This window comes from Chinchilla lanigera, unplaced genomic scaffold, assembly GCF_000276665.1.
Source record: "Chinchilla lanigera isolate Chin_1 unplaced genomic scaffold, ChiLan1.0 scaffold00006, whole genome shotgun sequence".
Classification (NCBI taxonomy): Eukaryota; Metazoa; Chordata; class Mammalia; order Rodentia; family Chinchillidae; genus Chinchilla; species Chinchilla lanigera.
Window position 1 is genome coordinate 14,427,036 of NW_004955407.1, and position 27,783 is coordinate 14,454,818.

The 27,783-nt window shown below is 34.6% G+C and overlaps 1 protein-coding gene across 11 annotated transcripts in view; it reads right to left on the bottom strand.

Annotated features, from left to right (window-relative positions):
• The window catches only part of Robo2 (roundabout guidance receptor 2), a 1,247,873-nt gene that overhangs the window by 125,347 nt on the left and 1,094,743 nt on the right, over nucleotides 1-27,783 (bottom strand). For all 11 annotated transcript variants that reach the window (XM_013503739.1, XM_005375549.2, XM_013503734.1 and 8 more), the window contains exon 5: nucleotides 20,632-20,770. In XM_013503739.1, coding sequence (XP_013359193.1) covers nucleotides 20,632-20,770 — 139 coding nt within the window. The remainder of the gene's footprint in view (nucleotides 1-20,631; nucleotides 20,771-27,783) is intronic.

The following is a 27,783-nucleotide window of genomic DNA, read 5'->3' on the forward strand; positions in this document are numbered from 1 at the left end:
TTGTATCAAGATTGGTATTAGAATACTTCCAGATCCAGGAGCATATGCACACATCACTGAACCCGTTCCTAAAGCTAGGCACCCTTTGGAGCTAGGAAAGGATTCAGCATAATGATTTTTAATGATTTGCATGACATAGTGTTTTGTGTAGTTCACAGGATTAATAGAAACAGAAACTCATCATTGTTTCATTATAATTTTGTTACAGAAAATGCCCTACCTCAGCCAGTATACTTCAGTTTCTTAGTTGCCCAGGCAACACTTCCTGTTCCAGTTCTGGTTGCTTCTGGTCTCTTACAAACTGTTGTTCACTGTGATGCATAGCTGGTCACTACGATGCACATTGTATAAACCAATCCCCAATTGACAAGCCATTCTGCCTCTGCACTTCCTCTTTGCTTATCCTACATAAGCCCTAGACCACCAGCGATCAGGGCGTGTATTTTGAGGATGACCCTGCTCAGTGCCGGTTGACATAAATAAATCTGCCTCCAAATTCTGGCTGTCATTTTGTGCTTCTGTTTGCTATTGCAATTCCTCCTTGATTATCACTGAAATTTGAGATTTTAGCGATTTTTTTCCCCTTTGGTACTGCGGATCAAACCCAGGTGCAGTCTACCCTGAGATTCATCCCTAGACCATTTTATTTTTTTTATTTTGAGAAAGGATTTTGCTAAATTGCCCTGATGGGACTCAAACTTTTGATCCTCCTGCTTCTGAGCCTCTTCCATCCATGATGGGAACACAGTTGTGTACCCCTGAAACTGGCTAATAATAAATATTTAATTTTTCTTTATGCAAGAAATATGTACAGCATATATCCTACATACCAAGCATTCCAGTGAAAATCAGGGACATAGGATATAGAGCCTCAGGAAGTGATCCTCAGCTGAAAGGACGATGTCAGTCTCCATAGGGCAAGTGTAGATCAGAGTTCCCACTGAGTCAGCAGCTAACATGCACTTCCCAAGCTGCAGGACTTGATGCTCTTACATGTTCTGACCGCCCCCAGCTACAAGCAACTGCTACAATGCACTAGTCCTTTACACAGTGGTGTCACAGTTAAAACAAAGCAAAACAAAACAACAAAAACTGAAGACTCAGACATTGGAATGCTCAGAATCTTCAATTATCATTTCTTTCTTTTAAATTTTGTTTATTGGTACAATATAGGTATACATAATGATCACATTCATTATATGGAATATGTATTTGTACATGATGTATCTTGATTCCTCTTTTTCTCCCCATTCTTGTCCCCTCCTTTCAAATCCTTTTCCCTTCCCTGTTCATAAAGCTCTATTTTCATTTTACTCTCCTTTTCTTCCCATTCCTTCCTTTCCCTCTCTCCCATCCCTAGTTCCCTTTTCATTTTGAATGAACTTCTCATTTGTATCAGAATCTTTCCTTGAGGGATGATTGCAAATATTATCAGCATTATGAATTTACATGAATACACTTTGAAAATGTATGAAGTGATTGACTCTCCATTGTAAAAGAAACCAAAAATTTACCTTCTATAACAATCCATCAGCTCTTAGATCCTATGTAAAACATGCAACTAACTAGTCCTTCACCCCACGCCTAAGACTAGTAATCTATTCCATTCTGAATATCTCTATTAGGTGACCTTCTGTATATGATGTCACAAAACATTTCTTCCAAATGTTACTACTAAACATACTATTCTTAGAGCCAAACAGAACAGTATTCCTGATTTTGTGAGATGGTCCTTTGCATTTGGGGTTTTCTGTGAGAACACATAGATTATAACAGCCATTACATAATGTAAGTGTTCTGGCTAAATCAAGAGCATCAGCACAAATTCATTAACCAATATATGTAAATTTGCTTATGTCATGCCACTGTTTGAAATGGTCCAAAGGCTTGTCACTTAGAAAATGACTGCAGTAATGCTTTGTGGTCTTTTTATTATTATTATTATTATTATTTTTTTTTTTTTTTTTTGTTTTTGGTTTTTCTCTGGTACCGGGAACCAAACTCACGACCTTGCGCTTGCCAGGCAGGTGCTTTTGCCGTTGAGCTAAATCCCCAGCCCCTGCTTTGTGGTCTTTAAGGCATTAGATAAAGTGGTCCCTGTCTACCTGTCCAATTTCATGTTATGTAATCATGGTGCTTCCTTCCTGGCTCAACATTAGTGTCTTCATACTACCATCTGCGATTTATAGAATGGTTTTCCTCTATAAATCTATATGGTTTTCCTCTATAAATTCTATAAAATACATTTATAGAATGTATTTTCCATTATTCATCCTTTTTGACTATCAGAATAGCCCAAACATCATTTCTTCAAAAGTGTCCTTCTTTATAAAACAATGTAACGTAACTCTCTGTCCACCCACCCAGTTATTTTTAATTGCTTTAATTTCCTTTTATTCTTTGTATTATAATTTATATGTTTATTTCTGTCTCTTTCTTATGTCCATGTAAAAGTTTTAAATGATGGCATAAGGATGTCATTCAAAATTTTGACATTTTCAGATACAAATTTAGATTATTCAAAGCAAGGTCTCTCTGATTCTAGTGTTCATGCTATATTTATGTTGTCATATACCCTACACGAGTTTAATAAAATCATAGGCCTTACAGCTGGAGATACTACTGTGCCTTCCCACACTGTTGTCCCAGCCCCAAGTCTAAACTTGAATAGTGTAACAAACTCAAGAGACTCAAGTACATCATGGCACCTTTTTGAACATTCAAGGTCTGAGGCCAGAGAAATGACAGATTCATAATTGTGACAGGATTTGCTCTTATCTGCAAAAGCTCAGGAATATAAGGAATGGTTTTAAAGAAGTTATGCCCAATTAATTTCAAAGCCTAGAAATTAGGCGTTGCTAGTTTTACTTTTAGACATTGTAAAGCAAAACATGTCTAAATTCTTTTCCTAGACCACATATGGAGGTAGTTGTAGCTGGGGGAAAAATTCACATACGTTTCTCCTACCAGTCTCGGCTTTCTTTAATGGGTCATGGTTTCCTTCAGACAATAATTTGCTTTGTAAAGTTACATGTTTGATAAGTAATTCTTTGTCAAATATTATTTCTGGCTTTAATTAAAAACAAGAAAAGAAAAAGAAACCAGTGAAAAGCCATTTTTGACGAGGCAGTTGCGCTAGAAGTGGGGTGATTTCCATTGTGTAATCTACCAGTCTGGGACTTCCATAAATGCAGTCATTGTTGCCAGGTTTGATTAATGACAGTTGTACAATCATGTGCTGACAGTCCTCACCGTAGAGATACCGTATTTTTTCTGATATGAAACACTGCTGAAAAATGCAACCCAATCAGATTTGGCCCCTGGACAACATGTGCTATCATCACTGTAGCGTGAATTGAGATTGATTGGTAACCAGCTGTGACAAAGTGGGAAAGCAGTTCTGTTTTTCTGTGGGTTTTTTCCCGAGGAAAAAAAAAAAAAAGGAACAGGAAATCAAATTGTGTCAAAACCATTACCATCTGTTCAGCTAAATAATCAACAAAACAAAGTCAATTTATTTTAATACTTAAAACAACAGTTTGTATGCAACGGTCTGTTTATGTGTGATCTTATAGTTGATGAAAAATCCTCCAAGCACTTCAAGGGAGAAATATTATTATTCTTTTAGAAAAGAAAGTGCCAAAAACTAAAATAATTGACAACTTTAAGTAAAAGAATTTTGTTTCTGCCTTATAAATAACCCTATTCTCATATGCAGTGGGAAGAATTTCTATAAATCCAAACTTACTATGAAAGTATCAAGCAAGACTTGAAAAGTGGCAAAACTTTATAACACAACCATATTTCATCCATTACTCATATTTTGCAATTCCCAATGCATGTTAAGCCTTTAAGGGTAGAAATTTCTCATGATTTTCTGGTTTATGTGAATACAGTTCAGGTAATTAGGGACTCTCAAACCTCTCATGATACACATGGACTGCAGGGGAGAAAGGCATTAATGAACATAAGCTAAGTCTTCTCTCACAAACTGGAATTGTTCCACTCTTAGTTCAAGCCTGTGTACCTTCACCTTGTTTGTGTTACGTGAAGACCTTATAAAACTTCCTGAATGGCAATTCTCATCTCAGAAACACCTTTGGGTGGATGGAAATTTATTTTCTCAATATTTTTAGTTTCCAGATCACCTACTACTTCTTATTAGATGGATTCTGCCTCCAGTACTAGAACAAATGTTTTCCATTAGCACTTAAATTTTACTACACATCTGTTTTATTAAGTATTAAGTTAGCCAAGAGTAAAAACTATGGATTGAATCAGGAAACATTTAATGTCTATGCAAATAAATGTTTCTTTACATTTAAGCAGATTTGAAAGGTTTGATTTCAATTTTAAAAATACTTCCTCTGAATTCTGAAAGCTGAAGATCACCATACACAATTTAAACTGTTTCAGAAAAGCAGAGTATGCAATGATAGGCCTCCAAAAATTCCACAATTTAATGAAAATTTCACCATGAAACTTATATAAAAATATCACTTAGTTTCTTGCTCTACTTTCAATACAAAGATTTTTGAGATATAGTCATTTATTATTGTTATTGAATCATTTATTGATTATTAAGATACAGGTATCAACTATATGTTACTGTGCTGTGTTAGGGATACAGAACTACAACCATGTAGAACTTAGTCATAGTGTTTGGTGATTGCTAAAAAAGGAGTATCTTAACAACACACAAATTGTGTCAAGATGCTTATCTATAAGACATATATCTTCCTGGAGAAAGTTAAACTGGTGTGCTTTTACTTTTGACAACCAAACATAGGGAAAGTTGCTTAATTATTGTGAAACATTCTCTTTGATAACAATTTTTCTAACAAAACTCTTCCACAGACAATACTCAAAATTTTTATTGTTATAGTGGCAATGTTCACAATAGTTAAATCTTAGGAGCAGCCTATATATCCAACAACAGATGAATGGATAGAGAAGATGTGATATTTACACATGGCATACTATTCTGCCATAAAGGAAGATAAACTTTAGCAATTTGTAGAAAAATGGATGCAACTTGAGATCATAATGATAAGAGAAATAAGTCCAGTCCCACTAGCTTAAATATTACATGGTTTGTCTTACATGAAAAACCCAAATAATAGATAAAGAGGAAAATAAAATACAATGTGAAGTTGGAAGATAGATCTTCCTCAAATGGGAAGAGGATCAAGAGATGGAAAGAGGAGGGCAGAGGGAGAAAAAGAGGAAGACAAAGGAACTGACTCGTTACAGACAGGGACCAACTCCACACCAGGAATGGCAATAAGATATATTGCAAACATGAACCAATAAAAAATATAAAAAACAAAACAAAGCAAAACTCACATTAGCATTGCTAATGATATAAATCCCACATGTATGTTCTTCATCTTTAATGATTAAAATGTGTCCTAAAGGCCAACTTTTAAATCAGATTTGAGGTCTGCAACCCCACAATGACTACAGTAGATTTCTAGTTTTCTGGCCATAAACTACATCATATTCCTTTCTTTTGCCTACAATAATAATGCAGCATAATGTTTACAGTTTGAATCAGTCTTTACCTATGCACTCAGGAATCAGTGCATAAGCAATTCTGAGCAAAGCACCTAACAGAAATGTGAAGGATAGATGATTTTCATTAAAAAAAAAAATACCATGACATGTATCAGAAAAGGAAATGAAATGGAAGTCCTAGGAGGGTCGACTTCTAGAGAAACAGTAAGAGGCAAGTTTGTCCCTGAAGCGAACTTGTTCTGCCCTGTGAATTCTACACAAAACCTGATGAAATGTGAAACATAAAGGTGTTTTTACTGTTTTAACTAACCAAACGATATTTTAGCCTCTCTTGGCTTTGCATAAATGCTACCCTTATACCTCCCGACTCCAGTCATAGGTGACTTCCTCCCTGTTGGCCTGACCCACAGACACAAATCCCCTAAACAGTCAGCTACCTTTTTGCTCATGGTTCCACTTCCTGCAATTGCAGTTATAATCAGCATGGGTCAAAAATATTAATGTTTGTCTTCGATCTCCTGAGATACTAAATTCACATTGCCTTTATTATCATATATTATTACAGTGCAATTTATTCTTCATTGCTATTGTTACTCTCTTATTGATCCCAACTTCTAAATTAAACTTTATCATAAATTTGTATGCGTAGGAGAAAACAGAGGGAACTGAGATACCAGCTTTCCCTTAGCATAGCCGACTTTGCAAAGCCGTTTCAAACTAAAAGCTAAGTAAAAACAAACAACAGCTGGGCGTGGTGGCTCATGCCTGTAATCCCAGCACTCAGGAGGCTGAGGCAGGTGGATCACTGTGAGTTCAAGGCCAGCCTAGGCTACAAAGTGAGCTCAAGGTCAGCCTGAATTGCACAGTGAGACCCTGTCTCAAAAAGAAAAAACAACAACAACAACAACAAAAGACACTTACAAATGTCCGTACTCTCTGAGATGAACGTAAACATATGCTCCAAACATGTACAAAAAAAGAAAAAACAGAAAAAAATGCCAATATTAGGATAACAATAGTTGTCTCAACAAACTGAGGATTTAGGATTTTGATTCCTCTTGCAGGATTTCTGGGCCCAAAAGATGAGGACTTGGACCATTGTCAGGGATTCTATATACTGACCACCTGGACACTGGAGCCTTTCCCTGGAGCTTGGGAATAAACTAACTGTTGGGTGGGCTCTTTTAAAAAGGCCAAAGCATCCTGCACAGTTTTAACCAGTGTTGGCTGGGGTTGACTTCCAAGTACCTCATCTCTCCTATCTTCCACTCCTTTTGGGAACACAAAAAACTCCTCCATGGATTACCTTTCTTGGTACATCTGTGGCCAAGAGTAAAATCCACAGCCTGATGTACTTGGTTACTGCTCAAGTTTCCATCTTCTCCTGCCATTTTGTGTCACCTTTCTCCTCCTCTGCCATGTCCTTTATCTGCTCTGATACAATTTCTCTGAAAATGTTTGTGACTACTTCTATAAAGATTTTAGGGTGATTTCCAAACTACCCATTCTGTTCCCTAATTTGCAAAACTTCCTTATTCTCCACCTTTCTCAGATACTTGTTTTCCACCTCTTGGAGAAAGTCTGGCTCTTTTTCGAGGGTTTGTTATTGTTAGGGCAATGTCTTAGGGTGGATGTCTAAGGGGTGTCACCATCCCAGACATTCCAGACAATCCCACTGTCTGACACTGGGCATGTACTTAACAAGAATTTGATTTGGAATGAAAGAGTTATGCTCTGTAATGAAAATGAAATAATAACAAAATAAAACAAAACAATCTGATTTTATTTTATTTTGCATCACCCAGTATTTGGAGGAAGGAATTTGAATCCAACATTTGATCAAGTCTAGAATATTTTCCTCCTTCACATAATTAATAGGATAATTAATAGTACCCTCTTTATTAGGGTCTTGAAAGTTTTATGGTAAAAATGCAAATGTATTACAATTAAGGAAGCAAGTTGGAAAAAATAAAGGTGGGGAAGCAGGTTCAATTATCCTCCCATTTAGACACAATTATCTTATTGGCTTACATTCTTTCAAGATAATTTGATTACATAATAAGATTAGAAATTTCAGTATCAGATTGGAAAAAGTGGAAATATCTTACAGCCATGTGTTTGGAGAGTAATTAGCTTCAGCTGTATGTCCTTTCAGAAAAGGACTTCAGGAATGAAGTCCATGGAGATCCACAGAGCTCATAGTTCAGACAGGAAGTTTTTTGAAAGACAAAGCCCAATTTTGCACTCACTTAGACAGAAACAAACCTGTGCAATAAGGGCTTACATGTTTGGTGTATAATGGATCTTTGAACATGGAAGCAGCCTGGCTGTTGTTGCTGGACAAACTCTAGGAAGTCTCCAGTCCCGCAGTTTGAAAAGGCTCTTTCTGCTTTCACCATCTGAATCTTCCCCATAAAATGGGATTATAGAACAATTTAGAATTTTAATACATCTTCATAGATGCAGTTTTGAACATTAAAGATGACACATAATTTATACATGGGTACATCTACTTGAAAATGAAGGCTTAGCCACTTAGGAAGGTTTAAACTTGACTACTTTCGTCAATTCAGCAACTATTTAATGAGCAAGAAATAGAAAGGAAAATTCCCTGATGTATATTTTCTATAAAACATGCAAAATTATACATTCATCTCAAGTCATTAATCAAAGGACCTTCTTTCTGTGTTTAATGGTGACACATTTTGTCAAATTCAGTCAGGGTATAATTAGTAAATCTCACTTCACAGAAATTTCATATCTAAAGCAACAAGGAAAAGGTGTTATCTTTGAAACATGTTCTATTGAATTATACTCCATTATTGTGCCTCAAGATTAAAAATGAAAATCATATAAAGTAACATTTAATACAACAATACCCCGATTCATCTTTTCCACTAAATCAGGCTTTCTCAACCTCAGCATCATAGCATTTTGGGTCAGGTTATTTTTTGCTGTGAGAGCCATCATGTGTATAGTAGCATATCTGACAACATTCCAAGCCTTTGCCCAACAAAAGTCATCTTCCAACAATGTCTGATGTCCCTATGTTAACGAGAAAACCAAAGTCGCCCCCAATGAGGAAACATTCTATTCAAATATGTAACTAGTGAGTGTACAATGTCAGACATAGAGATAGATATTTGGTATCAAAGGAAAATACAACAAAGGTAGTTGGAAAGGTTGAGAAACAGTCATCTCAGCACTTCGTTCTCAGTAATGTAAGATACACAATGCAAACAGTCAGCGGCTGTTGAGTAGAATGCAGAACAAGGAGCATTCCAAATCCAACATGGAAATAGAGCACAAGGTTTTAAGATGAGAAAAACCTGGGGTTTTAGCTCTGCCACTCATGGGTCCCATGACCTTGAACTTATTATTTCTCATCTCTAAGTTTTACTTTCTTCCTGGGCTACAAAAGAGCATTCATCCTTCAAGGCTATTGAATACATCATTTTTAAATTCTGTAACTGTCTGGCACAAAAGCAGAGGGCCCTCAAAAATTATGAGGTTTAGTTATCATTTTTAAAAAATAGGTTCTATTGGATGTGAATTATTCCATATAGTAGTTAAGAGGCTGCACTTTGGAGCTAGCATGTTTGTATTCAGACCTCTCAATTTGTCCAGCAGAGTATTGATTTGTAAAATGGAGTTGAGAAAAGCACTTGTTTTGTGAGGTAACTCTGAGGAGTAAGTTCCTTCTATGTAAAGCACTTGTAAATATGCGTTAATAGTTAACAAATTTTAAGGTGTATATTTTTCTTTTTTTACCATACCTAAAATTAAAATTCATCTTACCACACATGGCAAATAATAGGTTGGTTATGTTTTTTTCTTTTTAACTAAGAGACAAAGTTTTTTTGACAATCAATTCTATCCTGGATACAGTGCTATACATTATAATTGTATGATTAAAAATTATGAAGCAATAAATCTTTCAAATTCTCTATAAGCACAATACTGTTTAGTCAGACACCTAAATAATGAACTTCAGTGTTATTTTAATGTTGCTTTTCCCAGGAGGCCCAACATCCAATCAATTTTAAACTGAACAAAAATGTTTTTGCTTCTTTTCTGTATTATTCTCCATGTTTGTATATTCAAAGAAAATATATCAATGTAACTATCCTTCAAACAAGTATAACTAACAGGTATACCTACCTACAAACTCCCTCTATGCCAAGCTACCCTTCATAGATATGTAGGAATCAATTTTTTAAATGTACACACAGATGCCTTTCTATTGAATGTGCTTCAGGGACGCCCCATTTCAATTTTTCAGCAAAAACACTTCAGTTGGAATTAAAGGCTTTCCCTGTAAAGCCTCATCTAACCTTTTTTTGGTTTCAAGTGCCCCTCTTCTATGTGCCCGGCAAATAACTGTAAATGTTGGCCTCTACTTTCCACAGTTTTTCTTCCTGTCTCCTTCTCATGAAATAGTCTGTACAGCTCCATTTATGGAAATCTCATCTCTGTTTCAGAGCTGTCTCTAGAGTTTATGGGAATGAAATATCTTTTATTGTTCTGAAACTCCAGAGTTTTGTATGTCATAGTTTTCTATAACCTGCCTCATTTGATAACATAACTATCTCATATACTTTATTATAATCCTTGAGATCAGACTCATCTTTTTATTTATTGAAATATCAACACACTGAAATGTTTGGTGAATGTGTTTTGTTACTTTTAAATAATTCTTTAAATATAGTATTTTACTAGCCTACACTGGAGACTTCATTATTCTTGAAGAAATTGCCATCTTACTATAAATTAAACTCAAAATAAACATAAAAATATTTTCTTTCTCTTTATATAATATCTTAAAGATATGAGGCCTGAATTATGTTTTTTATTCTGTTATTTGTTGTGCAAATATTTAGAAAAGTTGTTAGAAAAGTAGATCGATTGTTAAAATGTTTATAGTTGTACTATGGTGTGGACCTTAAATGTCATCCTGAAGCATGTGTATTGAAGACCTGGTCATGCACTGGTGGTACTCTTTGGAACTGGTGGAAACTGTAGAAGGTCGGGCCTATTTGATGAGGTGGCTCACTGGGGGTATGCCTTTGAGAGGTATATTTTATGCTTGGGACTTTTCTCTCTCTGGTTCCTGGTAGTTGTAAAGTGCTCTGATCTACCAAGCACAGAAATAATCTTGCCATAATCCAGCCTAGTCCCAGAATGGTAGACCTAAGCAACCATGGATTGAAATCTCTGAAACTGTGAGTCAAAAACAAATGTTACCTACTTTAAGGAGGTTATTTCAGGTATTTTGTCACAGTGATGGAAAGCTTACCAACACATTGTCTTCAAACATATTTTTCATAACAAGTACCATTTGCTGTACGAATTACAAGGAAACAGAGGACCCCAATAGCTGTGCCTTGTAAAGCTCCAACTGCCCACTCATTTGAGCACATGACCTAAAAGGTATCATAATAGTTTTTGTACTAAAATGAGAATATTTCATAAGCATAGAATTTGTACACTGAGATTTTTTTCATAGTACTGACCCATGGATTTATAAAATGAATCACATCAGAAGCAACTTAGTAATACTGTAATTATTTGGTAGAGTTCACATACTTCTGTGCCACCTTCCCACCTCTTAATGTGGGCCTTTGAAATAAAGCTCAAATGAATTAATACTACATCTAAAACAGATTTCCCCAATAAACAACTTTACTGTAGTACAGCAGGGCATACTTGCAAAGTATTCCTACTTCTGTCTCTTAGTCTCACAATTATATCTCCTCCAGACACTAACATATATTACACATATATCATGTCATGGTAATTCTTGGTGTCAAATTATTCTTTGATTCTTTGATGTGATGATTTATGTCTAGATGACCCCCTGCAAAGCCTCATGCAGTCATCGGGTGGGCTTCTAGAGTTTTTGATAGATCCATGGTCCAATGCTAAGGTTATGGGTGTGACAGCTATACCCACCCTGGGGCAGGTAGTTTGCATACAAAATAAGGGAGGGAAAGAGGCTTGTTCCCCACCACCATGGCTTCTCCCTTCTGCTCTTGCTGCTTTTGCTGTTTTCCAGCTCTATGAACTGCTGCCCTCTGCCATGCACCAGTCTGCCTTAGAGCCAGCTGAGTATGGCCTGAAACCTCTACAAACTGTGAGTTAAATAAACCTTTCCTTCCTTAATTCTGGGTTCAGGTACTTTGCCTCAGCAATGGGAGAAAAGTAACCAAGACACTTGATAGATGTATATGTATATCAGGAAATATAAACTTTAGAACTCAATAACTCAATCCTGCCTACCAATTCATAACTGTCTACGAAATTGTTTTAATTAAACATTATCAAGAAAACATGAAAAAATTGAAAATTCAATGTTCCAAGCAATATGGCAGGCAAAGATGAAAAGATGAGAAAAATTTCATATATACTAAAAAAATTTATGTTTTAGATTTATATACTTATATTTTTTGACTTTTTCAGCAAGCATTTATTTGGCTTCTGATGACTTTTTTTCCCTTGATACATTAGGAAAAAATAAGAACATGTTAGGTTAAAATATTTTGTAAAAACAATGTAGATTTTCATTAAATATGCAGATAAAGATAATTCAAAAGCAATAGATTTGATTTTATTTCTGATACAATGGATTGATATATTTTTGATGACAAATTATTGTCATATAAAAAATTATAAAATACTTAATACACATCTCATTATGCAAATGTGTTTTGTGACTATATAATACTTCTAGGCAAGTGTATATTAGATTATCTTTTCCTAACCTTTAGTCTGAAGCAAAAAAATGGAAAAATATTACTAACTCCTACTGTTAAGTCAGTGGTTAGGATGTAGAATATGATCCTGACAGCCCAGGTCTGTCTTAGGTGAGCGACTGGCATACTTACACTCTCTGTGTATCTGTTGTCACATTTGTATAGGTAATAATTACATTACATCACCGAGTTGTTCTAAGGATAATAGAGTTTTAATATAAAATGTTTAGTCTTATAGAAGGCCTATGTAAATATCATTTATTAAAATTATATTTATAAGAAAATGTAATAGAAACAATGCTTTTGAATAAATACTGAGGTTTTTCAATAAAAGCCTATGGAGCATACATGGCAAAGACCAATTATGAATTTTAAAAATGTCCATCACACCTAGAAATTTGGCAACATATTAAAAAAATGGCTCATTAGAAATGGGTGTATGAATAATTTTAGTTTTCTTCTTTAGAAGTATTTCAATTTTCAAGGTTTTGTTCTTTTTCCTACTTGGGAAAAAGTATTACTATGCTTCTTTAATTGTTTTCACTCATTGCCATGGACTTAAATCATTTATAAATTTTTAGATACCACAGAACCCATCCAATTTGTTGCAGATGAGAACTCTGGTATTCAAACAGGGTGTGTGCATTGTTTAAAATAACACTATAAATTACAGTAGATCTGGAATAAGAACACTCATGTCCTAAGAATTAATTTATCTCTTAGCATAGTATTATAATTCAACTATCAAAAAATAATAACAAATATCGATCATATATTTTCTTGAAAAAACATGGTATTACTAAACATCACTTAAATTGAATCTAAATTTAAATTGAATTAAATATATTTAATTCCATAACTTTTTTATTTTTAGACTTTATATACAGTTAAGGTAAGAACCTAGGAACAAGGGAAAGGATCATAAATAGTAAATACTCATTCATCTATCTCATCTGGTTACTTCATCCTGAAAGACCTATCTCTTCCTGTGGTTTGGGATAAGGTAGCATGTTAGCCCGGTCTGCACCTCAGCCTAAATGAACAATGCTCTAACATGCCACACATTGATGGAAAATCCACACCTACTGGCTCCCGTGTTGGGCAATACCAACATGCCACTGACAGGTGGCACTCAGACAGATCCTTTTGCTCCGCAAATTGGCACCTGCTCTTGGCTCTGCCGACACACAACAGAAGAGCTGCCAGTTAATGGACTGCAAAGCATCTCGGACTTCAATGCGTTTCATAGCCCAAGTAGTTTCCAGATTGTTAGTTGACCACTGGCCAACACCCAAATTGGATGCCTGTTCCAGCATTGTTTCTAGGCTGAGAGGCTCAACAGATGGGCCAGCGCGGTCACAGGACCAGGCAGCATGCACACCCCACTCTAGGAGGCAATTAGTTTTGTGTTGACAGTAACTATTAGCACCTATTTGATGAAAACACAGAAAAAGTACCATTCTGGCAATCCTCTGAAAGTTTCCAATTACTCCTACTTGTAAACAAAAGCTAGATCTTCAGTCTCCAATAAGATAATTTAAACTGTTCTAAGGTTAAATTTTCAGACTGCCATGTTCTTTACATGTGTAGATTCTGAAATTGCTCTAAATTACCATTAACTATAACACCAAAGAGTATTTCTATGTAATAATCCCTAGTTAGTGTCTGTAATAAATTATCTAAAAATTTTATCTCAAATACATAATTTACAAGTTGCCCAAATATGTAATGAACAATTACACAATTGTGTAGTTTACCAGTTTAAAATATACATTTCACATTAGGTAGATGGTAAATCAAATCCTAACCACAACACTTAATAATGTTTGACCTTGGAAACAATTTCTTAAAACTTTGTTTCTACATTTCTCAAATAAGAGTAATATGCTGCAACAATATTTTTTAAAATTTAGAATATATATATATATATATGTATATAAGGCAGAGGCCATGATACACTGTAAATCCACTAGAATGTTCACTTTGTTCCTAACATAAACCTTTGATAAACTGGTGGTATTCTGATTACTAATAGGAAATGCTACAGCATAATGCTTGCAGTGTAAAGGTCCTAAATTGGAAATATGATTTCAGTGGGGCTAGGCCACAGTACCTGTTGGATATACAACTTCCCAGAGCTAGAAAAGTGGGTAGCAACTTTCTGGCTTGGCAAACAAGCTAGCAAAATTTATAAAGTAATCAATATAACTTAAGAAAAATTATATCTATTCAATAAATAAAATGTTATGTTCCTATGAAAACTATTTTCCAAAGGAAGGAGAATGTGTAGTAATCATACAAAAATTGAATACTTCCCACTTGTTATCATTAACCATTCTTTCCTTGTAGCTATTTGTATAAATAGTACATGCAACTAAACAGTTGGATTTATAAAACTGGGACAACTTGGATGTACATCCATTGCACAATGTTTACCATGCCTTGACATAGTTGTATCATTTTAAGACTCCTTTGATTTAGAATATAGTATATAATTATTCACCCTGAATCACTGAATCAAAGCATAGGGTAATCAATAGCTGCCATACTGAAAATGTAAAACACAAAGTGCTTCAATATCTCCTTCAAGATCATACTCCTAGTTAATAGTAGAGAAGTCTGTTGAACAGTCTTATCAGAATTTGGGGGTATAACTAAACAGATATATGATCAAACACTGGTAGAATAAGGTATAAAGTGCAACATCTCAAGCAATGGCCTAAATACTCTTTATGCTATTGTTATCTGAATGAAAAGATCCCTCAGTAATTGCCTTTGCAGCTTGTAATATTTTTTTCAGATAGAAACGGCAAAGACTTCTGTCTAGTAAAAAAAGATACAGAATTTGTATTTACACACTTCTTTATATATAAGACTTTTAAGGAACAATCTATTTCTTAAAATGTCACTTACAATGTATTATATACACTGCTTTCATCTCATTCTTAATTTCCACCTTCCTTCTAAAAATCATTTTAATTGTCTAATCATCACCCAATCTAATCACAAAGGTTATCACAATGGTTATTTAATAAAAGCCTTGAGGTTCAGACTATCCTTACAGAAGGCTGACCTCCTCAGCAGGGCAACTGAGCCCATGGGCCCATGGATACCAGAAGCACAGGTTCTAAACAATAGAGCTTCAAGACAATTAACGTAAGAACATTTTTTGAGGACTAAGTATAAGGAGTCACTTTGGGTAAAAGTGCTACAAAAGAGAATTATAAGTGGTTCTATTCAGCTTCTTTTCTTAAAGAATCATGTATTACTGTGCATCTCACATTTCATGAAACTAAAAACTCTAAAAGACTCTTAAAATAGACTCACACTTTAGAAAAGGAATTTGTCAGTGAGTTCAGGAAAATTGATAGAATTTTGCACTATATATCTTGTAATACTTAGTCTCTAGTCCTTTTTCTGTTTTATGAAATATTCATGAATTATATCACTATTGCGAGCCATCAACTCCATTTAGAATTTGCAGGCATACATAAGAATGTAAATGGCATACTTTATTTCCTTTTCTCTCTGACAAGCTATTATGAACATTCCTTTCTATACTGTAGATCCCTCTTTAGGAAGTTAGTGTCATTTTAGAGTTAGTTTAGGAAATAAATAAAAATGGATAAAAAGATTCTAAAGCTAGCAATGATATGGTGAAAATTATATGATTGATGAAGGGTGTTTAATCTACAGCTTAGAGTTCTTTAAAGACTACAAATAATTAAATGAAATGCAAATTGTGCTGAGATAGTCAGATAAGAAATTGGAATCATACTAATTAGACTACATTTTACCTAAATTCTGAGAGGTATTTTTAAAATTCTCTTTGCTACTATGTGATTGAACAGAATATTGTAGCATTGCTACACATTAATTTTATTTCTTTGGTTATAAGTTTATTAAGTTTAACTATGTTCATATTTGATATTTTCATGGCACATTGGCACATACATATTTTTGATATAAGAATATGTAATACTTTTATACTGTGATGAAGTATTCCATAGATGGAACATTGCTTCATTTCCTATAAATACTGGCAAATTCTTTCATTTAAAACACTTGTGGGAAAATATATTGAAGGCATTTGGTCATCAAGAGTAGTAATAATTACAAAGATTTAAGGTTGTCTAAAGAATGTACCTAAGGAAAAAATTATTTCTAGATATGTTTATCTTCATTAATATTCAATACATACATTCCCAAATTGCCTAGTCTCATTAATGTAAAATTAAAAAACATCAAAAGCAGTACCTTTAATTTGATAAATGATTGACTTATACAAACTGGCAGTGGACACTTTAATGCAATAGGTAGTTATACATGTTGGTAAACCTGAAAGTTCATCTTTCATAATTTAAAATATGATTTTAAAAATTATGCTTTAAACCAGCATCATAATTTTTAACTATGAAATGCCTTATCCTTTAGTTCTCCTTATTCATTTTATTTTCAAACTGGTACATTAAATTATTATCTTTGATAAATAAAATTGTGTTGCTTTAATCCAATGCACACGCATTGAGTTCTTCTGGTAAAGCATACACTGATCTTTATTTAGTATAATCACAAAAAAGCACTGATTTTTTTTTCTTTCCTGAAATAGTCATTAAAAAATTGTAATACCTTCAAAAATTTCTGCAATAAATTAACATTTTATTAACATTTTCATAGGTGCATATATAGTGTGAAGCTTCCTCTCAAATTTTTTCCTTTGTCCTGTGAAAAATGTCCCCATGAATACCTTTTGCTTGGCTGGGGATAAGAGGTATTGTTAGACTTGCTGTACGTTCTACCTCCCTGAAACAGTCTAGTTAGAAATGTTTTCACTACAACTTACCAAGAATATATTGTAACTTCATTAAAGTAGCTACTGAGAAGGGTCAGGGATTTAAGGCTAAATAAAAGAGAGAGGCACATGGGTACTATTTAAAAAATTTTCCCTGTAAGGGGAAAAAAAGTACTCCTTTAATTCATCTCGGGTTACTGAGAAGTTGGCACAGATAACTTCTTCTGTGTTGAAGGTTTAAATAGCTATCACAGCATTTCATAAATTTAAACTGGAATTGAAAAGCTTTTCTTGTCTCCAAAAGAAAAATAGTCGCATATTACTTACATAGTAATTACAGGCTACGCAGCTGCCCTAGAAAGCTTTACTATAAATGTGTTAAGCATGAACCACCACGCAACCTTATTCAAATTTCATTATGCATTAAGCCAAAGAAATGTCATCCTCCACACCAATTGCTCATACAAGAACAATGGCTATCTCCCTTGTCAGAAGCCTAAATAATGTAATAGAATCAATGTTGTTGATTTCATCTACAGTTGGCTAAAAGTCATAACTGTTATTCTTCACCAAGTAAAGAAGTGTCTTTCCCCCTTCATTATGCATAAGTGAAGCTTATGCTAATACACACACATTTTAGAATGAATAAGCTTCTTTGGAATATCATTTAAAGATTGGGAATAGAAAAAGTACATGGCTTCTATCGTGATAAAAATACTGACCTCAATTTTTATATGGCACTGATCCTTGCTCTAAGCCTTTCTAATGTAATGATTTAAAGCTTACCCAGCACTTCTACTTGTGTAGTGCTTTAAAAAATTCAGCTGGTCACACTGTACTGCAACAGAATAATGCCAGCAATAGAGGGATAAAGGCCAAAGCTATGAAAACATGTTAAAGAAAGTTAGCATAGGTGAGAGTTTTAAAAATTTAAACCTGGTCTTTAGAGATCCTGATAACAAACAATCTGAAAATTTAGCTTATATGTTGTTGTTTGATTTGTCTGTGTTTATCTGAACTTTCATTGTAATGAATTTAACAAGATTTGGAGAGAAGTGTAACAGCTAAAATTGTCAGGTGTAGGACAACGCCTATAATAAACATGGAGAAGTCAACTTAGTATGATTTATTTTACCTTCATTCGAAATACAGACATTTTAAAATGCAACAGGCTCTTATAAGTTTCTATGAACAAATCTGTCTTCCCAGATTAACAGCACTTTTCTATAGCTATCATGCAGCCCTAATTTTAGTACAAGGAGAACACTTCACCTCTGTGGCTTTCTTTCTAAAAACACATAAACCCAGCCCAATCAGGAAAGAACGCTGGGCAAATTCAAGTTTGGCACACATTCTGTAACTTACCTGATCAGTGTTCTCTACACGGATGTCAAAGTCATGAAAATAGAAACACTAAGAACCTGTCGCACATCAGAGGAGTCAAGAGAACCATGACAAGTAAATGCAATAATTTATGCTACCCAACTAAATACATTTCTGGGATTAAGTCTTACAGCACAAAGAGTGGAATATTAATGAAAAACTGCTGAAATTCAAATAATGTTTATGCTTTAATTATATATCAGCATGTTTTAATAGTTACAACAACTATTACAGAATCACATAAGATATTAGCAATAAGATAAACTAGGTTCTGAGAGTACAGAAACTGTCTGTACTAACGTTGCAATGTTCCTATAAACCCAAAATTAAAAGTTATTTTAGAATAGATAGTAATTGGCTCGATGTGGTGGAGCACACCTGCAATCCAGCATTAGGTGGGGCTGAGACAGGAGTACTGCCATGAGTTCAAGGCCAGCTGGAGCTACCTGGTGAGTTTAAAGGCAGTCTACGTAGCAAGACCTGGTTTCAAAAACCCCAAGGGGGAGGGCAGTAATCGTCTCTAGTAATCAAAAATTAACCACTGCCTACACCAGAGTAATTTTATTATATTTAATGAATCTATTAGTTTTCTGTTAACATTGAAAAGTCTATTATTACGCGCTCTTAAATTTAAAGAAACTTTTTGGCTATACATAAAGAATGGTAACAAGTCAGTTCTGTAAACCGCTTCCTTTTTACTCTGCTTTGCCATGAGAAAGTAGAAACCTCAAATTCACAAGCTTCTGACAGTGACATTGCTAGATGCTTGCTGTCAGAGGGCAGAAAACAAGCAGCAGTGACCAAAACAAAACAGAGTTGGCTTTCCCTGTTATAAAAAATTAACTGCATTAGTACTTCATTGCTACAAAGAACAAGTCATCTGACTACTTAAAACGTTCGCTCCATTTGAAAATAGGCTGCTGATGAATTTAGAAGCTACACTGGAGTAGCACAGACGTAGGGATATGCAAAATTCAGACTTTGAAGTGAATGTAAAAATTCAGTATAATATCTAAAGTGGTGTCAGTGAAAACATCAAGAGGCATACAGCTGCTTCTGTGGAAATACGCTTAATATCTATTGGTTGAGTAAAACCTAGTTTCTTAGGAGGAAAAAACATAAAAATGTAAGATGCAGTATTTTGTGTAGGTAACATGTGTAGTAGGAGTGATGGCTGCAGTTTCAGTGAGCAGACATAAAGAAAGGCAAAAACAAATATAAGACAGAGATTTTTTTCCTTGGATAGTGGAAAAAAGTCACTTGAATGATTTATTTGTGCACAAAGGATAAGGGCTTAGTGGGAAAATGGTAGGAAAGAAAAAATTTAACCTTGTTTGTATAAAATATGCTAAACAGTTTTTGATTCTGTAGATAAATGAGAGAGAGAGTTCTATGGTTTGGGCAGAGAAGGAGAGGAAGGAGAGGAAGGAGATGAAGACTGTGTCTGCAGCTAGGACAGGACACAGTGACAGGAGGTTCCCGAGCACAGACTCCTGTGGAGGCAGTGATGCCCCTGACTCACTCTGCTCCCCTGCTGTTGCTTCTCCTTACTCCAGGGCCTGCAGTCAGCCATGCTGAGCAGCCTCTTGGGAGAGAGGTGATTTGGGCGTAGAAAGAAGGCAGATGGCATCAAGTGTAGAAGAAAAACCATGGAAACTGGGCAGGTGCTAAGGGAGGCAAGTGGGATTGATGGGCAACAGTTTAGCAGAAAGAGAATGGTACATTTACAGGGGACACGAGAAGGATAGCTCCTCCACCATTCTTGGTACTGGGGGTTAACAGATGCAGTGAATGATGGGCATTAATGAGGATGTTCACTGAAAGAGTGATGTCAAAAGCCTCAGTGACTGTAAAACGCAAATAGCAGCTATCTGGCTTGTATATATAAAAATTACATGTATGAAGCTGAAGGTGATGGCACACAGCAACAATCCTAGCACTAGGGGAGACTGAGGCAGAAGGATCTCAAGTCCCAGGCTGAGCAACTTTGTGACCTAGTAAAATTCTATCTCAAAATAAAGCAAAACAAAACAAAACAAAAAAGGAATGAGGGTATAGGTTCCTGCAGAAGCCCCGGTACCATGAAAAAAAATACAAACTACAAAGTGTCTGATAGGTAGAATTTTGCATATATTTTTCTTTGCTAATCAATCATTGGTCATTTAATGGTCCACACGATGGTCTTACCTTCCACGTGGCAGATCTGCATCATCTTTTTTCCACCGCACGGTTGGTTGAGGATCTCCCTGCACCTGACAGCGAAATTCTATAGCTTCTTCCTCCAGCACCACCTGGTTAATTGGCCTCCTGAGAAATGTTGGTCGTTCTGGGAAAAAACAAAAAAGAAACAGTAAAATGAGCTGAATGTTTATGCTTTAAATAAAGTATGCAAAAAGTAAAGGAAGTGTTATTTAATTTTCATACATAAATTCATAATTCTACCTGAGCCATATCTGACAAGGTCTTATGTATACAATATAATTGAATAAAATTAAGTATTCTTGAAACAGGAGTGACTACAGTTTGTATATAAGACCATAAACCTTACAGAAAATTTGTAAACTTCTGTCAGTGAATTCCTGAGCCAAATCAGGTGGATACTATCATAAAAAAAATCAGAACACTGAATTTCACAGAAATAAGGATTGTACTATTTTCTTTTAAAAAAGAATTAAAAACAAAAAAATAAATAAAATAAAAATAATTAATGTATTTCCATGTCTCTGAGTGGTAAAAATTAAAAGTTGAAAAAAACTAAACATTAAAAAGAAAGTAAATATTAACATTTTATTAATAGAAAAAAATTGTATTCTTCATGTTATCTAAAATTTCCTACTAAAGTTATTATTTAACAAGGATCCAGTATGTCCATTTTTTTTCACCTCATGTATCTAGAGTTGTTTTATTTAAGACAAATAATTTCATTATCATGGCAAACATTTTACTTTCAGACATAATTTTAAAGATCTCCTATGTGTTTGAGATGCTCACTTATTTTTCCTTTATTGACTATGTTTTCCTCACTATTGGTTTAGTAATCCTGCACTTCATTGTTTTGTTAATCTTACCTAACCAGGTAAATTGTGTCAACTCCCTAAGGATCTTAATACAATATTAAATTGTATTCTAACACCCTTCTAAACAAAACAAGGTGAAAACAAATTCCTAATCACAAGACTCTTAGCATCTAAGAAAGCTATAAAACAAAAGTACTTGCTTGTTTCCCTACATGATCCTATTCTTCAGTTTCTTCCTTTTTTTCAGATAATGGTCTGACATTGGAAAATTTATCATTTCAAATTTATTAGCACACGTCTCCAAATCATAGCAAGGCCAGTATTGCTAGTTATTCAAGTAGAAAGAGCACTAAGTCAAGGAAAAGGAAGATGAGATCCATGGGGAGTTGACACAATTTATCTGGCCATCTGGCTATATTTAACTACTCAGGACTTTAGTTTCAAATGTTCTAGTTTAGAATTATAAGTGCAATGGCACACAGCTTGAAACATATTCAGCAAGAAATCGTTGAAAAAAATAAAATACTTAAAGCAACGTGTTAAAAGACTGGGTTTACATGGTTGTTCTAACTGAAATCAAGATCCACATCTAAGAAATAAGTACATTGCAAGGGAAATATTGTTGGTAGAAAGTCAAGCATCATTGGCATTTAGAAAGGAGACAACTGAATCTCTGCAGTGAGAATTACACAGTAAAGTTCAAACCTTTCTTCAAAACTGAGGTCGGCGCACATTCTGTATCTGCATTCAGAGTGTCCAAAACTCCAAGCCATGCACAGAACAAGGCAATGGCACTTTATAATGGAAAGTTATTTTTTAAGTGAAGAATTTACAAACAATCCACAAAAGCTAGAGAAAGGCATTGTTGCTTCTAAAGATTTATGTAACCAGAACTGATTAGCAGCAAAATATCTCACCTAAACTACAAAACAAATGTACATATGTGATGAGATGATTTACAATTATCCTTCTGAACTCTGGAAACTGTGTTCCAAAAACAACTACTGTAAAAATAACATGTCTGATACTGAGTTATTGTTTCTGGCAGTAGGAAGACAATAACATTATTATATCCTTATGGGTGTTCCGATTGTTAATATACCAGATGTGATAAAAATATGGTAAATGCTTAAAGTCGTAAAAATTATTACAGTAAAAAAAGTTGGCATTCGCCTCCCTCAAAACAATCCTCATCATTTCAGATATACCTATCCCATCCTTCTTGTCACAATTGGGACAGTTCTGGACATCCTCTTTCCTGTCTTTCATTACGCTGTCATGGCTCAGTACCTTGAATGGACTCAAAATATTTACTTTCATCCACTCGGAGAAAAAGCCGGAAATCGCACAGCATCAGCTTTAGTGAAGAAGGAAGGTAAAGGACAACATGCTGTAATGTGTGCACGAGTTTGCCTTTCTGTTGGGTGACATGTGTTTACTGCATTTGCGATCCTAACTCAAAAAACTTTGAGAACTGCTTCAGAAACTGGTAAGAAAGATAGGATAAATGTTCAAAACAGGGCGAATATTTTTAGAGAAATTTATGGCAAGGTGTCTTTTACTGTAATTTTTAAATAAATTTAAACATTCACCATGCATGTTGACCAATGCTTGCAGTACAAATAAGTCATTAGCATAGGCAGTGCTATCAGTTGTGGCTATTCATCCATTTCATCTAAATACCCGTATTAGTGCACTGTTTAAAACACTAAGACCAGTGGGCAGAGTGGTGTACATCTGTGATCCTAGCACTTAGGAGGCTAAGGCAGGTGTATCTGAAATTCAAGATCATCTGGGGCAACTTAAGAAGACCTTGCATTAAAATAAAAAATAAAAATAAAAAATGTTGATATGTAGCTCATGGTAGAATGGCTCAAAGGCTAAATCGCTACTGATGTCACTTTGAGATCAAAAACAATTTATCATAATGTTAACAGGAATATTGTACTATAACCTTACATGTAGGTGACCAAGCTAGAGAAGTCTTTCCTCATCCACATAGGCATTCAGAGTATTTAATATAAGCCTCTGCTATGCCAGGCTCTAGGCTTGGTTGGTGATAAACTACTAGCATCTCAGTGACATTCAGTAATGATGGGAGATGAAACCAGGCAGGCAGAGAAAAGCAAGACCAGGGCTGGTAAGGAATGGGACCTCTGCCCTTGGGGTGATTAAGAGCTGTGGATGAATCTTAAGCAAGAGGGTAAACTTGTTAATAAGCACATGAGCAAGATCATGTTGGTGGATCTATGAAGGCTGAAATAGAAGAGAAATACGAAGCAACAGATTAGGTCAAAGAGTTTTGTAAGAACCTGTTTCATCTTAAACTCACACTCTGATTCTGGGGATACAGAAAAGGTGTGGAATCAAGAGATTCAAAACTGGGTGATCAATCAGATATAAAGGGAGTAAAAGAAAAGTTCTGAATGATTTTCAACTTTCCACTTAATATACCTGAACATATTGATAGGTTCAAATGATGGTGTGTGGTGTGTTTACAGAAAATGCTTAAATTGTGAAAAATTAATTTCTGCTTATTTAACCTCATTTTTCATCACATTTGCCTTCTTTGAAGTCAAATTAATTGTGACTTAGTAAGATGAAGGTCAATATTTATCCTTATTTAACAGAAAGGGGAGACTAAAATAATGTCTGTAGATATAGCTTTTTGATTAAAAAAAACCTAAAGAAAAAATCAAAAGAGAGTTCTTAAAGGTGGTGAAGAATTTTTGTCAGAAATTAAATGCCAACATTATTTTAAAAAGTAAGATGCTCAAGTCATGCTCACTGAAGTCAGTAGTAAGAGGAACATGATAACATTAGTAATCAGTAAGAAAAGGAAATTGTGAATATTGAAAGAGAACCAAGATAAACATTATTTGTAAATGCTTCAGTACAAAACAATATAGAAAATACCTTTGATAATTGATAAACACAACAAAAATAAGAAACATATCACATTATAGCAATGCTGATAAAATTGGAAAGCAAAAGATTTTAAGATAAAATCCTAAAATACACTGAAAATCTATTCAGTCATCAGAATAGGAAAGCTATCATTTTAGTAGGGAATATTTTTATGGCACGATGCTGAATATAAAATAAATCCCCAAAATTAAAGTAAAACACAAAGACAATGCACAAGTCTAGTTCTATTAAAATACACACACACACACACACACACACGCACACACACACACACATTTTCAGGCAAAGTTTCTGTGTGTTTCTTTGAATAAGTACCAGTAACAATATTGTAACACATAATTAAAGAGCAAAATTTGTATTAGGCATGTAATTATAGAAAAATTTTTGTAAGGATTGTTTGCCATTTTCCTCAACTGGGTTTAATTTCCAGGAAATCTAAGAACTAGAAACACTAATATTAAAGACTAAGGAAGTTACAACTGGAAAACACATATTTTAAATGTTCTGCCTTGGCAGTGGCTATTGTTATCATAGCACAAATCAAAGCTAAGACCTTTTCAGACATAATTATGGAAACTACAAGGAAGTCTCTTGAGATTCCTTTCTTGTATCTAAAGTTGCAAGGGTTAGAAAGTAAGTTGATAATAGAACAATCTGTTAAATTGATAAGTGATCACCCTCAGTATTCGTTAATTTTCATAGATTGTCTCCATGAAGCTCTACTTAATTAAATGTGTATGAAAATCATGAACTATTGAGCAACAAACAAATTTAATTTTAAAGCATGTCAAAATAAGGTCACTGAATTTTCTATGGGATCACCTTATATCTGACCACATATTTTAAAACAGAGGGAGAAATCTCGAGGGCTGTTCGCTGACTGCTTATCAATGAGATTAAAGTCCCTTGGAATGCCTGATCCCTAACAATATAACTGTGAATGATCGGCATCAATGCCTTTGCCAATGTAATTAGCATTTTTTTCTGTAAGATTAACTGGATTTGAATCACCTGCATAACTTGCTTACAAAGTTAATCTCTCTTGAGACAATAGTATTGTTTGCCAGTGTATTGCTCTGTAAAATATAGCTCTCTAGCCGTCCTGTCAATTCAGTCACAAACTGGCATTCTGGAAACTCCAACTTTATACATGGCTATAATAATTTAAAATGCAAAGTCTCATTTAAATTATGACAAAAATATTCACAAAGCAAAATATTCAACTTCACATAAAATACCGTAAGTCTGAAATGAGATTGCATATCTCTTGAGGTTCTTTTTATATACTACAATGAAGGAAATCAAGGATTCAGTTAACTAATTTTTCTTTACAACTACATGCAGTCACTGAAAATGGTTATAAAATTGCCAGTGGCTGTGCCATGCAGCTATTTCTTGGATGGAATCAGTAATTTTAAAATAACCTTTGCTTGACTTTGTAAAAGTAGTGTTGTGGCAATAATTACACAGGTAGACTCAAGTCCTGTAATAGCAAAGCTATGCAATAAAAGGACATCAGAGCTAACCACTGCTTGTAAACCTTGTCATGACGTCAACTGCCCCAATTAACTCTGCCACATTCCTGATTCTATGAAGTGGGGAAGCCAGACAGCTGGCCTGATAGATCTCCTGTTATTTAACGCCACATGCAGGAGGGCAAGGTGGTCTGGAGGCTACTGAATGTGATTATTGTGTTCTTCAAAATAATAGACAAGATAACTGCATTCAGGCCATCTAGATATATTTAAATAAATCCTGACAGTGCTAACTTCTTCTTCAGAAGAATTGTATTTATCTGGGTGTGATCACCCCAGGAAGCAAATACTAACAGATATAAATGTTCTTAGAGGAAAAGTAGTGCCTTTCAACACATTTTAGAGGCGAAATTTCATGTTATTGCTGATAACTCCATATGAGAACCCACTGGACAGCAGGGGCCCTGACTAGGAATTCCATTACATCCTACATTTAAGAATTTAAACAAGGGTTAGCCCATAGTAGGTGTCCAAGAAATATACTCAAAAAGAACTACACTTCTAACAAACACCTTGATATTACAAGAACATCTTATATTTTGAATTCTTACATGAAAACCACAGGATATACTTAAGATATAGATATTTCCTGAGGTTTGGCTTGAGGTACCTTCTCTTACAGTTTCAGCTGTGTGTCTCTCAGCTCCTCTCCACTCATCATTGCAGTTATCTCTCATCCAGTTACTGAAAGCCAGCAATCAGCATCATCAGCCCCAATCTCTGTCCCACCCTCACTGAGCTGGCTACTTCCTGATCTGGACCTCCTGCACTGAAATCCACTGGGTAGCACAGTCTTAATAATCTTTTCCATGAGCAGCAATTAAATATGAATGAACAACAATACATCGCTATTTACAGAAGTCTTTCAGTGTAAAAAAACAGCAATTCAGGCAGGGGAGTGCAGGCAGAAAGCAACTAGGGAAATGCAGGAAGGGGTACAACACAAAAGTTAATTTAAAAATTGTTTTCAAAGTGTCAGAAAAGATATAAATATATGAAACAAGAAAAGGATGCTATCCATAGGAAAAATCAGAGAACAGAAAGACGTAGAAGGTTTAACATTTAATTAGTAACTATACATTTGACAGAGAAATGGAATAGAAGAATAGTGAGAAACTTCATTGAGTTGTTTTAGTTATTCCTTTTCAGACTGATTGAGATTGTTCTCCTTGAGTATATACAGGGAAAGAAAAGAGTATCAAACCAAAATCTTTCAGAAAATTGGAGCAAACAGAGTACTAAAAGTTTGGAAAGAGGAAAAAAAATTCATATTACATACAAAGATATAGAACTACACTAATCAGAATCACAGCAGACTTCTCAAAAGCAACTGAAGATAAATGATGTTGAAAGAGTAATTTCAATATTTTGAGCAAGTTTATTTTTATACTACAATTTTACAATTTAAGATTGAGTTAGAATAAAGACAATTTGGTTTGGAATTTGCTCCAAGTTTCAGTCAAAAGCAAGACAGAAACACTTCTGAATAAAGGGAATAAAAAATCAAATCAGGACGCAGGAAGTGGGGATCAAGCCTAGAAAAGAAGAAAGAAAAAAGTCAAGATGAAGTTTCTAGAGCAGATCTAACATACATCCCCACTAGATCCAGCAGTAAGTCTGAGAGCTCTGGAAAGTCAGCATGCAGAGGGGTATTAAGTCACTAAGTGAAACATGGAATTCAGAAGAATTTTAAGAATTTATAACAGGTGTGGCAAAACATAGGTATATGGAAAATGGGTTATTATGAATGCACAGAACAAATTCAGTAGCTGAATAGAACTACAATTATAATAGTATAAAACAGTGCATGATTGATAATATTTATAGTTACAACATTTTACTAAATATTAATAAAATAC